The 15,008-nt window shown below is 41.3% G+C and overlaps 1 protein-coding gene across 1 annotated transcript; it reads right to left on the reverse strand.

Moving 5' to 3' along the window:
* Positions 1-883: 883 nt before the first annotated feature.
* LOC137722689 (uncharacterized) lies at positions 884-4,174 on the reverse strand. Its single transcript, XM_068461750.2, has one exon. It carries the CDS (start codon positions 3,661-3,663, stop codon positions 1,279-1,281), a length of 2,385 nt encoding a protein of 794 aa, XP_068317851.1. The 5' UTR covers positions 3,664-4,174; the 3' UTR covers positions 884-1,278.
* Between the last annotated feature and the right edge of the window lie 10,834 nt (positions 4,175-15,008).

Below are 15,008 nucleotides of genomic sequence, written 5' to 3' on the forward strand. Positions count from 1 at the left end.
TAAGGGATCTTAGGACTAGTGTTAAAGCGAGTGTTAATAGGGACCCACGAGAGTCGGAAACATTTAGCCTATATACTCTGTATTGGTGGAGGAGGTCACGAGTTTAAATCTCATGAACGATAGTTACCAATGGAACAAATAGGTCTGTCTGACGGGAAGAGAGAGAGTTATAATGTTTGCTTGTTTTGGCATAGAAGGGAAGTCCCTTAAACCCTACAACAAGCATGTGATCAGTGGGGAAAATTAAACCTAGAACAGCTATCTAGCAGAATTATCTTCTACAATGTTGCAAGGTCTGATAAACTTAAATCTGAAAGCACTTCGATCAAACATGGAGAGCAGTTCACAGCTCCCCATCCCTAAAAATTCAATTGTCATAAGCGAGAGAAGAAGTTCACAGCTCCCCATCCCTAGTAACTGAAGCACAACTAAAACCAGGAGCAAGCCTTCAATCTCAAGCAATTAGGTTAGTTGTTTCAAATTGTGTAAGGCTGTACTGCTATAAGTAGTATTGCATCTTTCGGCTGTCCTAGTTACAATGAGAGATGCAAGAAATACTTCATGCAAGTGTTACTAACTACTAAGTGGAATAACAGAAAACTATTTGCAACATACTGTAGGAGCGAAAGAGTGCAAGAAACCCTACGTTAAAAGAAAGATAACAAGGTGTTATACATGAGAGAGATATTCTCAACAGCGCTCACAAATAAGAAATCATAAATCGAACTGGCAAGCATCTTCTATCTAAAAAACCCAGTAGAGATTGATATTTTAGCAATCAATCTCTATGCAAGTGAACTTAATATCGCAAATAAATGAACTATCTCTATAAAACCCATAGAATTGACAAAGTTGTATTAAGTTATCTAGAAAACCCAGGAGATGGCTTAAATCCGGTAAGTTCTTTTCCATTTCTAGTTCATTCGTTGTCAAGTATACAACATTTCATCACCGCCTTAAACAGACAAAAATGCAGCTTCCCTACTATAACATTGGAGTACCATAGCAGCAATATTCATGTCCAAAATAAATAAAACTCTAGTAGGCTTGTCTGTTAGATGATTTGTTCTACCGAGAGTACTAGCCCATCTAGACTAGATATACAATAAGCAAAGGGGACTCACAAACATGACAATTCACAAGGATCAGGTCATAACAGAGGTGCCAATAACATAGTTCAATATTTATTGACATATTATCAGAGCAGAGTAAGCTGGAACCTCTGCGGTTAATTGTGTCAAAAAAACCAACCTCCCTCGCTTGTCAAAATGCTGCTCCTCAGCACCTCCAAGCTGAAGCTGAGATGAGCTCTCGATGCTGCCAGCATAGAATAAGTGACTCTTGACGCTTCTCAACATGGAATCCCCTTGCTGGATTCCTCTTCACCACACATTCCGCCTGAGTTTCAGTGAAGTTACTGAAGGGTACAGGAGTGAAACCGGCAGAGGCAAAGAGTGTTTTCCAAATGGGCATCTTGTCCGGGGTTCTGAGACGCCCCAGAACAGTGCTCTCAATCTTGGGCTGAAGGAGGAACCTCTCAATCTTGCTCACAGCATCAGAAGTCACATTAATCGCATCAAGTGACTCCAAAAGGTTTATGTAGGACTGGAGGGCCTGCAGAATGTGCTGCGGGAACGGGAGGTCACTTCGATCGCAACCTCTATCCAAGGACACCACAATTTTGGGAGATAGCTGCTTCAAAAAGCGAAGGACATTTGGTAAAGCAGCCGGTTGATTCGAAGTAGACCAAATGGGGAAATTCACAACAACTGCCTCACCATCGTTGGTTTGAATAATGGGCAGGGAGTAAGAGTTTTGGTCCAGATAATCAAGGTTAACCACGTCGAGCTCAAAACTTATACCAATCTCATTAGCAAATTGTGTCAAATTATCACGCATAAGCCCGAGCTCAACTGGGTGGTGTGTTGAAGGGGAGGCAAAGGCAGTGATTCTGAGTGAAGGGGCAGAAACACCCCTATTCCGGGTAGGAAGCTCCTGAATAAATGATGCCCAATGAGCGCCAAACCCAATATCAAAATCAACAATGTGAATCTGATCAGCGTCTGAGAGGGCCTCAAGGAGAGCCTGGTTGCAGGTGAAATTGACAAACTGAAGGAGCGGAGAAACTTCAGAGAACACTTTGTATGCCCCCATTTTGAAGAAGACATCAAATGGGGTCCGAGTTCTCGGTGGCGGAAAGGTGGCAGGATTGTTCATGAGGAGTTGCAAAGCCTCCTTGAAATAGAAAGCAGCCCTCTGAAGGGGCTTTCCAACAGGGGAAAGCTGGTGATTGAGCCGCGCCAATATCCCTTGCGCGTGTGAAAAGTTCCCAGTCCCTACCAGTTCTGCAGCCTTATAGAGCTGGTCGAGCAAAGTATCCTGGAGCTGTTGTTGCTGCTGCTGGTGGGTCATTTCTTCACCATTTCCCAGCACAACCGTCTGTTTCGGCACCATCAACGGCTTCTGCTGAATGTGATGCTGCTGAGGTAGAAACTGCATCCCTTGAGCAAACCCCAATTGCTGCTGCTGCTGGTGTCTCACAAAAATGTCGTGTCTCGGATCAGAAAACTGACCCTTTTGGATCTGATGAGTACTCAGGTTTACATTCGAGCCGGAGTTGTGGCGTTTGGGCTGGGACTGAAGCAGGTGGTACTGTTCTTGCTGGGCATACGCCAGTGGCATGAAAAAGTTCGGGTTTTGTGGCTGCTGAGTCTGGTTGTTCATGAAAAGCTGCGGGTTCAGAATCTGCGGCTTCTCGTCCGGGCTGCTCTCGAATTGCTGCTGCCCGTAAACCGCAGGCAAAGAGACCGGCAGAGCCACAGTGTTGGACGAATTCGAGAAAATGGGGTTTTGAATGTTGCAATTGACACTGTTGGTGCCGCCATTGTTGTGCATCAACCCAACATTTGAAACCTTGTAATTTAGCAAACCAAAAGACCCAGACCTGGGAGGAACAAAACCCACCTTCCCATTGCTGCCATTGTTAACGCCGTTCGAAAACCCCGAACCGGCGAACCCGAAATTCGGGACCGAAACGCCGCTGCTCCCAATTAGATCAAAATTAGGACCCTGATCGACGATTCCCAACCCGGCATTGCCGTCGAAATCAATGGGGCTGTTGTGGTGGTTGCCGTTCCCCCTCTGCAACAGGTGCTTGAGTCCACACGACATGTCGTCCACATCCCCGGCTATCCACCTCAGCAGAGACTGGTCGTGAGCCGGAGACGCTGCCGTTTCGGAGAGCATAGTCTCCCAATCCTCCAACCCGCCAAGCCCAAGGCCGCATCTCTCGACCCCTCCTCCCGATCCGGTCACGGCCTCCAATCCGCCGCTCCGAATCGACTGGAGCTCGCAGGCCCACTCGTCTTTCGACGACGCTGGACCCACAGCAGGCAGAGTCACCGCAGCCAGCGACGTCGATTTGTCACCGCCACCACCGCCTTTGTTAAAAGACGCAGAGAGAGTGGAAGCCGAAGTGGGTGGGCTCGGGCTTCTTCTCATATGAAGAACAGAGTTGGGCTCGCCGGTCGGAAAGCTGTGATGGTGGTGGTTGAAAAAGCCGCCGTCTTTGTACTTGCTGCAGCTGCTGTCTGTGAAAATTGCCGGTAAACTAGCGGTTGTGATTTCGACAACCGCCTTCCCCTGCTGGAACTGAAAGGGCATCCCTCTGATAAATTTTACAAATTACACACAAAAAAAGCTCTTAGATTTGCAAAAATGGCGTCTTCTTTCAAGATTTGTGCTGAAAAATCTCCTTTCAGCTCAAACAAAACAAAACCCATTTCGTAAATTCAGCTCCTTCTTCTCCATTACCGGGAAAGTCGCCTGTTTTCCTGCTCAGTTCCATCATATCTTGCTTTACTATTTTCCACAGACAGCCACACACAGCTCCATTTCAATACTCTCTCTCTCGCTCTCTAACTTCCTCTCTCTACTTTTCTTATTCTCTCTAGAATTTGCGTTTGTTGATATTGGTGGTGGAGGTGGTGTCGTTTCTTCTAATCTCTTCTTCTACCTTGTGTCGCAGCAGAGAGTACTCTGTACCCTTCGCTGTTCTGCCATGGATGCGTGCATCATAAAAAAGGTAATAAAGTTTGCTCTCCCTCCTCACCATCCTCTCTCTAGTCCCTATCTCTTTCTCTCTCTACAATTTATTTATTTATTTATTTATTTTCATTTTCATTTTTTTTTTTTTTCTGAACCCATCTCTCTCTCTGTTATGTTGCGTGCTGGGTTTCTCTGTCACGTCCGCAATAGTGGTCACGGTGTTGTCTTTACCATATTTTACAAGGGTAAAAATGGGCGCTTGTGTTTTTGGATAGAATGTGCACTCCGTGCTCAGATATAAAAATTACATTATAGTAAGGCCATGTCAGATCCTGTCTTTGCTTTTGCCTTTGTCTTTGCATAGATACAGATACAGTGCAAGTATTCATGTTTCCTTTTTGCCACAACTGTTCATGTTCAAACTTCAATCTATAGCCATCTATTCTTGTTTCTTATGTCCCAAGTTGATTTATAGTTAATTTATATATATTTTTAAAATGATTAAAAACATTTTTAAATAAAATATTTTTAAGTTTTAAAAGCATTTTAAATGTTTTTTAAGGATTTACTAGCATTTTTACTAAGGATTATTTTCAAAAATATTTTCATTAAAAATGCTTTCAGTTATTTTAAAAGCATATCCAAACAAGCTCTCAGATCTTCAAATCTTAAAAACAATAATGCTTTAAACTAGTCTCATAGTGACACACCCCGACCTCAATCGAGGCATGCTGACCGTCATGTAAAGGTGAAATAACCAAGTGCGCTGTGCGGAAGTGGTAATGATATGAAAATGCGAATAAATAAAAACCACTAGTTATCTTACCTTAGACTAACCTATAAGTACGAGTGAAAGTGATTAGAGTAAGATACACACAACCAAAGCATAGGTATCGAAGTGCAGTACAGAAGACTAAGTAATAATTATACAGAACATAAAGAAACCCTGCATTGATGGATGTCTGTTAAAACCGCCGAAGATTCCTCGTAAGCCAGCAACGCCGAAGTTTACCTAAAACATGGAGGGACACAAAACAGAAAATATGAGTGGGCAAAAACAAAGCTTTTCAAAACCATTTATCTTCCTAAAAGTAACGATCCCTCATCGTAAAACCCGTATAAGTTTCCCACAAAATATTGTTGTATACATATATAAGAACTATGCTCGAGAATAACAAACCATGTGTATGCCATGTCAATCATCTCAACCATGAATAAGTGAGCCAGGTGAATTGTACTAATATAAAGTGACATATCAGCCGGAATCACCTAACGTGACCTGTATGGCTGAATTTATAACTCAACAATCAAATCAAATCCTGCACATGAGTCGGAACCACCGATGTGGTCTGTACGACAAGCTAGGTGTAAATAAATACGCTCAAGTGCTACGATCACGTGAAGGCTGTGCGAAGTAACACAAGTCACCTACGAGTCGGAATCACCTAATGTGGTATGTACGATAGGCTAGCACCTGCCTTAGATCCAAGGTAAGCGTGTCGTGAGGGAGGTGAACAATCACGTGAAGGCTAGGCCCTGACCTTGGGCAGAGCACTAACACCGGGGTGCAGGATATAAATCACTAAACACAATCTAACATAATCATACACAACATCATCACTACCATTAAAATATACTCACCTGAGACTTACCTGAGCGTCCGCAACGTCAAGCAGTAATATACACAACTATACGAATGCATATTCTAGTATGTAATGCATACAACATGGCATTTAAAACGTTAAATAGTTTCTGGGACACATAAGGCCACTCACTGATATGTAGTCAGGTCGTAACCCCCAAATCTTGCCTGGCTGCTCTAGTCCTCTGGAAACGTCTCGCCTATATGTGAAAGAACTATTTTAACGTTACTTTTAAGCACATAACCAACACTTTGTAACAACTTCTCATACGTTGCTCAATTAGGGTGTTTGAATATACCATTGTGGCCTACTTAACACCACGAGCATCCCCATATTTTTAGAAAAAAATTTCAATATCCCACGCGCCCTCACGCGCTAGCCAAGGCACAACCACACACGTCGACCACGCGCAAGCATGTACCTGGCACACTGACGCATTCCTTAACGGCGTTAGGGAATATTTCATTAATAACAACATATACCGTTAACTTTACCTGACGCCATTAGTATATTCCATCAACTTTGATGGAATATTCCCCTTTCTTCTATGGTGGTTTGCCGGATTCCAGCGTCGGCCGCTGCACTCGTCGGTTTCTAGAAAAACTTTAAACCTTAATATCTTTGTCATTTCAACACCAAATTTCATGAAATTTGTACCGAAATGAAGCTCTCAACTAGGAGAACACATCCATACCTTTTTAAGGCCCTAAATTCAACGAAAAATGATCGGAAAAATCCTTGAAAAAATCGGCTACTCATGCACACCCACTACCGAGGTTATTCCGATGTCCAAACTTAACCAAAAGTAGTCTAAAACACTAGAGGAGTTGTAATAATACCTTTCTAAGTCTCAAAACTAGCTAAGACCTTTGCGATCACGTCGGAGAAATTACACTCCTTGTCAGAGCTCGGGTATCTCTAGTTTTCGTGGTCCTTTCCTCAAACCAAGGGTATGGCTTGACTCATGAGGTCGAGGGAAACACGATAATACTAATCTTACACTTGATCTGTGAGTGTGTGACAAGATTCGAAGGTTAGGGGGTTTGGTTGTACGGACTTAAAGAGGATTCAAGAAAGGAAAAAAGAAATGGAAAGAAGGGCACATGTGTGTAAGTGTGTATGTGTCCTACGGGATTGGGCATTTTAAATTGTCCTAAATCCTAATTGGGCTGCATGACTAAACTCATGCAATTTGGGTTCAACCTAATTTCCTCTCTTCCTTCATAATTCTTCCACTGCAAACCCGACTCAGCCCTAAATTGTGTCGATATTCTCGTGACGTTGAGAATAATTTAATTATATCAACAGGAAAAATAATTTAAAATTTTCTGTGTACCACCACGTCATAAGGCCCACAAGGGTAAAATCGTCATTTCCATGCATTCGAGGGTAAAATATATATTAATTTGGGACGGGTCATCACAACCTACCCTCTAAAGAAAATTTCATCCCCAAAATTTCATACACTAACATCACAAACCACTAATATTCATAAAACAAGCATGGATACATATCTTGCATACGGTCCTCCGTTTCCCACGTGGCTTCCTCTACTGAGTGATTCCTCCACAAAACTTTCACCAGACGCACAGTTTTGTTCCTCAGAACCTTATCCTTCCAATCCAAAATCATCACTGGCTCTTCCTCATAAGTTAAATCTAGATTAATTTCTAGTGGTTCAGGAGGTATCACGTGTGACGGATTGGAAACATAATGGCGAAGCATAGAGACATGAAAAACATCATGCACCTTTGCCAACTCTGGAGGCAACTCAAGTCGATAAGCAACTTCACCAACTCGCTCGGTGATCTAGTACGGTCCAATATATCGAGGACTTAACTTACCTTTCTTACCAAACCATACAACACATTTCCACGGGGATAACTTCAAAATACCCAATCTCCCACATTATACACTCTATCTGTGGCCTGTCTGTTAACAAGGCTCTTTTGTCGATCCTGGGCCGCTTTCAGGTTAGATTTAATTACCTAAATATTCTTAATAGTCTCGTCCACAATCTCTGGGCCTATTAATACCCTCTCACCAACTTTTGACTAACAAAGAAGGGTACGACAAGATTTACCATATAATGCCCCGAAAGGTGACTTCCCGATGCTAGAATGGTAACTATTATTATAAGCAAACTCCATCAAATCCAAACGCTTATGCCAAGCGTTAACAAACTGCAATACCGAAGATCTCAACGTATCTTCTAATGTTTGGATAGTCCTCTTGGATTGCGCGTCCATCCGGGGATGATAAACAGTACTATAAAGCAATCTCGAACCAAGAGCTTCCTGAAATGCCACCCAGAACTTAGAACTAAACCTAGGATCTCGATCAGATATAATATTAACCGGTACCCCGTGGTATTTAACAACCTCTAATATAAATAACTCGGCTAATTGACTTAGGGAATAGTTCTCTCGAATTGGTATGAAGTGTGCTAATTTACTAAGCTAATATACTATCATCCAAATGCCGTCATAACCATTCCGTGTATGAAGAAGCTTGTACACAAAATCCATAGTAATATTTTCCCATTTCCACTGGGGAATGGGAAGTGGCTGCATCAACCCAAAAGGTTTCTTCCTTTTAGCTTTAACTTGCTGGCAAATTGCACATCTACTCACATACTCGGCAATCTCATTTTTCATGCCTGGCTAATAGTAGAACGGCCGAATGGTATGATACATTTTAGTACTTCTAGGATGCATTGCATAAGCTGAGACATATGCCTCATCAAGAATATCCTTCTTTAGCTCAGCAATATTTGGTACGTACATCCGTTTCTCCTGCATAAGCATGCCATCAGATTCCTACACTCTGAGATCTTTCTTTTCCCTCTGTGACACTGCCTGAATTAATTCCTGAATTTCTTCATAATGCACCTGAGCCTTAAGTACGTGATCAATCAAAATCGGCCTGACCTGAAAGTTAACAAGTAAAGCCTTCTCCCGATCTTCCACCTCTAACTTCACTCCAGTGGATCTCAATTTTGCGAGAAGAGGAACATGACAAGCAAATAAAGCATTAACTCGACCTCAGGATTTTCTGCTCAGCGCGTCTGCCATTACATTTGCACGATCAGGGTGATACCCAATCGTGCAATCATAATCGCTGAGCAACTCTATCCACCTCCGTTGTCGAAGGTTAAGATCTCTCTGGGTGAAAAGATACTAAAGACTCTTATGATCTGTAAAAATCTTACACTTTTCTCTATATAAGTAATGCCTCCAAATCTTCAAGGCAAAGATAATGGCTGCTAACTCAAGATCATGCGTCAGATAATTCATCTCATAAGGCTTCAACTGTCGCGAAGCATAAGCAATCACCATTTCATGCTGCATCAACACACAACCTAAACCATTCAAGGAAGCGTCATTGTAAATCTCAAAATTGCCACCGTCGTCTGGAAGTGCCAAAACAGGTGCGTGAGTGAAACAATACTTTAGTTGCTGGAAACTCCGTTCACAATTATCGTCCCACTCAAATTTAACATATTTCCTCATCAACCTCGTCAGTGGTAATGCTATAATTGAGAAATCTTTAAGAAACCGTCTATAATAACCTACCAAGCCCAGAAAACTCCATACCTTAATGACGGTTCGTGGTTGCTCCCAATTTTATACGGCAGCTACTTTCTAAAGGTCCACCTGAGTACCCTAGGCCGATATTCCATGCCCCAAAAATGCCACTTGATCTAACCAAAATTGGCATTTGCTAAATTTAGCATACAATTGGTGTTCTCTCAATTTCTTCAAAAACCAAATTGAGATATCGAACGTGTTCTGCCTAAGAATTGGAATACACCAAAATTTCATCAATAAAAAAAATGACAAACCTGTTAAGGTATGGCTTGAATACTTGATTCATCATATCCATAAAAGCTGAAGGTGCATTAGCGAACCCAAATCGCATCACGGGGAACTTGTAATGACCATATCGAGTCCTAAAAGCCATCTTAGGAACATCCTCACTTCTGATCTTTAATAGATAATATCTAAACCTCAAATCAATCTTGGAAAAACATGCAAGCACCTCGAAGCTGATCAAATAAATTATCTATACACGGCAACGGATAACGGTTTTTAATTGTTACCCGATTCAGTTGTCAATAATCTATACACAACCTCAAAGTCCCGTCTTTCTTTCGAACAAATAAAACTGAAGCTCCCCAAGTTGAAGTACTAGACTGAATAAAACCTTTATCAACCAATTCCTGCAACTGGGCTTTTAATTCCCTCAACTCAGCAGGAGCCATTCGATAAGGAGTTAAGGAAATAGGATCAGTACCTGGAAGTAAATCAATAGTGAATTCTACTTCTCAATCTGGCGGTAATCTAGGTAAATCTTCAGGAAATACTTTAGGGAAATGCCTAACTACTCGAACATCCTCTACTCGAACAAAAGTATCATCATTCAATACCATGTGAGCCAAATACCCCTGACAACCTTTCCTCAACAACCTTCTAGCCCTTATGACAGAGATAATGTTGTGTCTCAGTCCACCACACTTGCCCACAAATGTAACCACATGCAAGCCTAGACGATGGAAAGTAACCGTTTCCTCATAACAATCCAACTGAGCACGATTGTAATGCAACCAATCCATGCCCAAAATCACATCAAAATCCACAATATCTAGTGGAACTAGGTTAGCTGGCATGACAACATCCTCCACTAAGACAAGACATCCTTGATATGTCCAGCTAACATAGCATGTCTCACCCCTAGGCATCGAAAACTCTAATTCATAACCAAGAGGTGTAGGGTAGGGTTGCATCTTCTGAGCAAATGTATGAGAAAGGACAAAGTGTGTGGCACCATAATTAATTAATACCCTAGCAAAATAACCAAGAATGTCCAACGTACCCATAATAAGATCAGGATTATTCTGTGCCTCTTATAGGGTGATATGATGGACGCGACCCTGAACCTGTTGTCGTCCTCCACGACCCTGTGAGCTACGTCCCTGACCAGACTAATTAGGCTACCTCGATGATCTTGCAGTGCTAGAAGCAACCTCCATGTTCTGGGTCTGTCCCACAAAATACCATTGTGATCCACCAGCTGGATATGACAAATATGGTGTGTAACCTCTTGAATACTGAGTGTAACCATTGTGGTGATACAGATTGTGTGGGTACAAATAATGTACTCCAGAATATGGGGCTACATCCCTCTAATAATGATATGCTCCACCATAACTAATTTGGGTATAACCACTAGACCCTGAAATCTGTTGGATAGGAACTGGTGGTGGAAAGGCAGATGATTGAGGCTTCTGCTAATTTTGTAGGCATTGAATAGCCCGATGTCACATATGGCCATAAACAAAACATCCTCTAGCACCCTGTGTCTACACTCACCAAAATGTCGACTATTACATCTACGGTAAAATGGACCACCATAACCACTAGAACCTCTTTGTCCCTGGAAGCGAAAACCACCTGAAAACCTACCACCTCTTCACTATGCAGTGGAACTCAAACCCCCACTCGAAGAACTGGAACTAATACCACATCTCTTAAAACTCTGCGTCTTATAAGGTCCTAAAGATGATTGACCTTTATCTTTACTATCATTTTTCTTCTGGCTATTATCTTTTTCTACCTCTACATTACTATCATTGGGCATGTTTTCAAAATCCTCAATCCTCAATAAAATCTCATAAAACTCTTGGTACGTCAAACAGGGAATCGTAGTCACCATAGAGCACCATTTCTTTCTAGTACCCAACTTAAATCGTCGAAGCATCTCTACGGGATTTTCAACAATCTCCAGATAATAACAAGACAAATCAGTAAACTTCCAATAATACTCATTAGATGACATCTTCCCTTGCTTTCAACGCGTAAATTCTTACTTCTTACTGTCTATATACGCAGGGGGTACAAATCTCTTCTGGAATAACTGCTTAAAAACCTCTCAGTCAGCAGCTTCCTCCGGTGACAACCGAAAAGATTCCTACCTCCACCAGGATGCAGGTTCCTCACCCAAAAACCAAATAGTCGTCTCAACCCACCTATTATCAAGGAGATTTCCCTGTCGTTGCATCAATCGAAAAGTTTTCTCCATATAATTGAGCCAACGCTCAACTCCCTCAGGCCTCTCATTATCAATAAAGTGATTCAACTTCAAATTATATACTGTTTCACAAAATATAAGACATCAAATGATTAGAATATTCACAAAATATGCAGGACTGCGAAACCTAGGCTCTGATACCAAACTGACACACCCCGACCTCAATCGAGGCATCCTGGTCATCACGTGAGGGTGACATAACCATGTGCACTGTGCGGAAGTGGTAATGATATGAAAATGCGAATAAATAAAAACCACTAGTTATCTTACCTAACACTAGCCTATAAGTACGAGTGAAAGTGATTAGTAAAGATACACACAACCAAAGCATAGGTATCGAAATGCAGTACAGATGACTAAGTAATAATTATACAGAACATAAAGAAACCCTACATTGATGGAAGTCTGTCAGAACTGCCAAAGATTCCTCGTAAGCCACCAACGCCGAAATTTACCTAGAACCTGGAAGGGCACAAAACAGAAAATGTGAGTGGGCAAAAACAAAGCTTATCAAAACCATTTATCTTCCCAAAAGTAACGATCCCTCATCGTAAAACCCATATAAGCTTCCCAGAAAATAATGTTGTATACATATATAAAAACTATGCTCGAGAATAACAAACCATGTGTATGCCATGTTAATCATCTCAACCATGAATAAGTGAGCCAGGTGAATTGTAGTAATATAAAGTAACATATCAGCCGTAGTCACCTAACGTGACATGTACGGCTGAATCTATAACTCAACAATCAAATCAAATCCTGCATATGAGTCGGAACCACTAATGTGGTCTGTACGACATGCAAGGTGTAAATATATATGCTCCAGTGCTACGATCACGTGAAGGTTGTGCAAAGTATCGCAAGTCACCTACAAGTCGAAACCAGCTAATGTGGTCTGTACGACAGGCTGGCACTTGCCTTGGATCCAAGGTGAGTGTGTGGTGTGGGAGGTGAATGATCACATGAAGGCTAGGCCCTGACCTCGGGTAGAGCATTAACATCGGGGTGCAGGATATAAATCACTAAATGCAATCGAACATAATCATACACAACATCATCACTACCATTAAAAATATACTCACCTGAGGCTTACCTGAGCGTCCGCAACGTACACAACTATACGAATGCATCTAGTATGTAATGCACACAACATGGCATTTAAAACATAAAAACCACTTAAACAATATCTAGGAAACATAAGGCACAAATATATATAACCAAAAGCCCACTCACTGATATGTAGTTGGGTCGTAACCCCCAATTCTCGCCAAGCTGCGCTCGTCCTCTGGAAACGTCTCACCTATATGTGAAACAACTATTTTAATGTTACTTTTAAGCATATAACCAACACTTTGTAACAACTTCTCATACGTTGCTCAATTAGGGTGTTTGAATATACCATCGTGGCCTACTCAACACCACGACCATCCCCATAGTTTTAGAAAAAAATTTCAACTTTCCACTCGTCGACCACGTGCAGGCACGAGCCTAGCACACAGACAGATTCCCTAACGGCGTTAGGGAATATTCCGTTAAGTAACAGCATATATCATTAACTTTACCTGATGCAGTTAGTATATTCCGTCAACTTTGACAGAATATTCCCTTTTCTTCTCCGGTGGTTCGCCAGATTTCGGCGCCAGCTGCCGCAGCACTCGCCGGTTTCTGGAAAAACTTTAAACCTTAACATCTTCGTCGTTTCAACACCAAATTTCATGTAATTTGTACCAAAATGAAGCTCTCAACTAGGAGAACACATCCATACCTGTTTGAGGCCCTAAATTCAACCAAAAATGACCAAAAAAATCCTTGAAAAAACCAGCTACTCTTGCACACAGACTACCGAGCTTATTCAGACATCTAAACTTAACCAAAAGTAGTTTAAAACACTAGAGGAGTTGTAATAATACCTTTCTAAGTCTCAAAACTAGCTAAGACCTTTGCGATCACGTCGGAGAAATTACACTCCTTGCCAAAGCTCAGGTTTCTCGAGTTTTCGTGGTCCTTTCCTCAAACCAAGGGTATGGCTCGACTCGTGAGGTCAAGGGAAACACAATATTACTAACCTTACACTCGAGCTATGAGTGTGTGACAAGATTCGAAGCTCAAAGAGGATTCGAGAAAGGAAAAGAGAAATGAAAAGAAGGTTGCACGTGTGTGTAAGTGTGCGTGTCCTATGGGATTGGGCATTTTAAATTGTCCTAAATCCTAATTGGGCTGCATGACTAAACTCATGCAATTTGGGTTCAACCAAATTTCCTCTCTTCCTTCGTGATTCTTCCACTGCAAACCCAACTCAACCCTGAATTGTGTCGACATTCTCGTGACGTTGAGAATAATTTAATTATATCAACGAAAAAAATAATTTAAAATTTTCTATGTACCACCACATCACAAGGCTCATGAGGGCAAAATAGTCATTTCCATTCATTCGAGGATAAAATATATATTAATTTGGGACGAGTCGTCACATATAGCATAAGGGCGATTACTATTTATAAATATATTTAAAAAAAATTATTATTTGTTGGCCTTATTCTCTATTGTCACTTTCGTCTAAAGGTCTACTGATATTCACACACTCATGTTTACATCTTACACATCCTTGTTAAGTTATTGGTCTTCTTCAATTTATTTGATCTGACAGCCAAAAATTGAGAGAGGTGTGTGAGAGGTAAAAATGAGTTTGTGAATAGCACTACCCATAATAGATTGCATAGTCAAATGATTACTTTTAGTTACCTAAAGGTCTAAATAATAACATGTTAATCACATTTAACATTTATTAATAATGTAGTAAAGGAAATATTGAGTTGTCTGTGCGGGTAGTGAGAATGAAGAAGATAGTTAGGTAATTATAAAATAAAACAAGTTGTATATTTTATCATTAGATTAATCTTGGCCATTGATTTCCATACTATAGTATTTACAAAATAGCTATTTCAAAATCAAACGCACCAGGTTATGTCATGTGGCACAACAGTGAAATTTTAAATTCTTTTACTGTTGGAGATCCAATGGCTTATGTGCAGTGGTGCAGAGAGTCGCTGGGCTTTGTCTCCTTTTTTTTGTCGTGAGGCCCGCCAATCCACTAGCTGATGTCAAGATGATGTCGTCTACTGTCAACAAGAACAAGGCCTAGCATTCCAACAGGCTTAGTGAAGCCCAGCAATCGCCCCCTCTTCCCCCAATTTTTGGGTTATGGGAACCACTTTGGTGGGTTTT

This window comes from Pyrus communis, chromosome 4 (assembly GCF_041283825.1).
Source record: "Pyrus communis isolate YQ-2024b chromosome 4, ASM4128382v1, whole genome shotgun sequence".
Lineage (NCBI taxonomy): Eukaryota > Viridiplantae > Streptophyta > Magnoliopsida > Rosales > Rosaceae > Pyrus > Pyrus communis.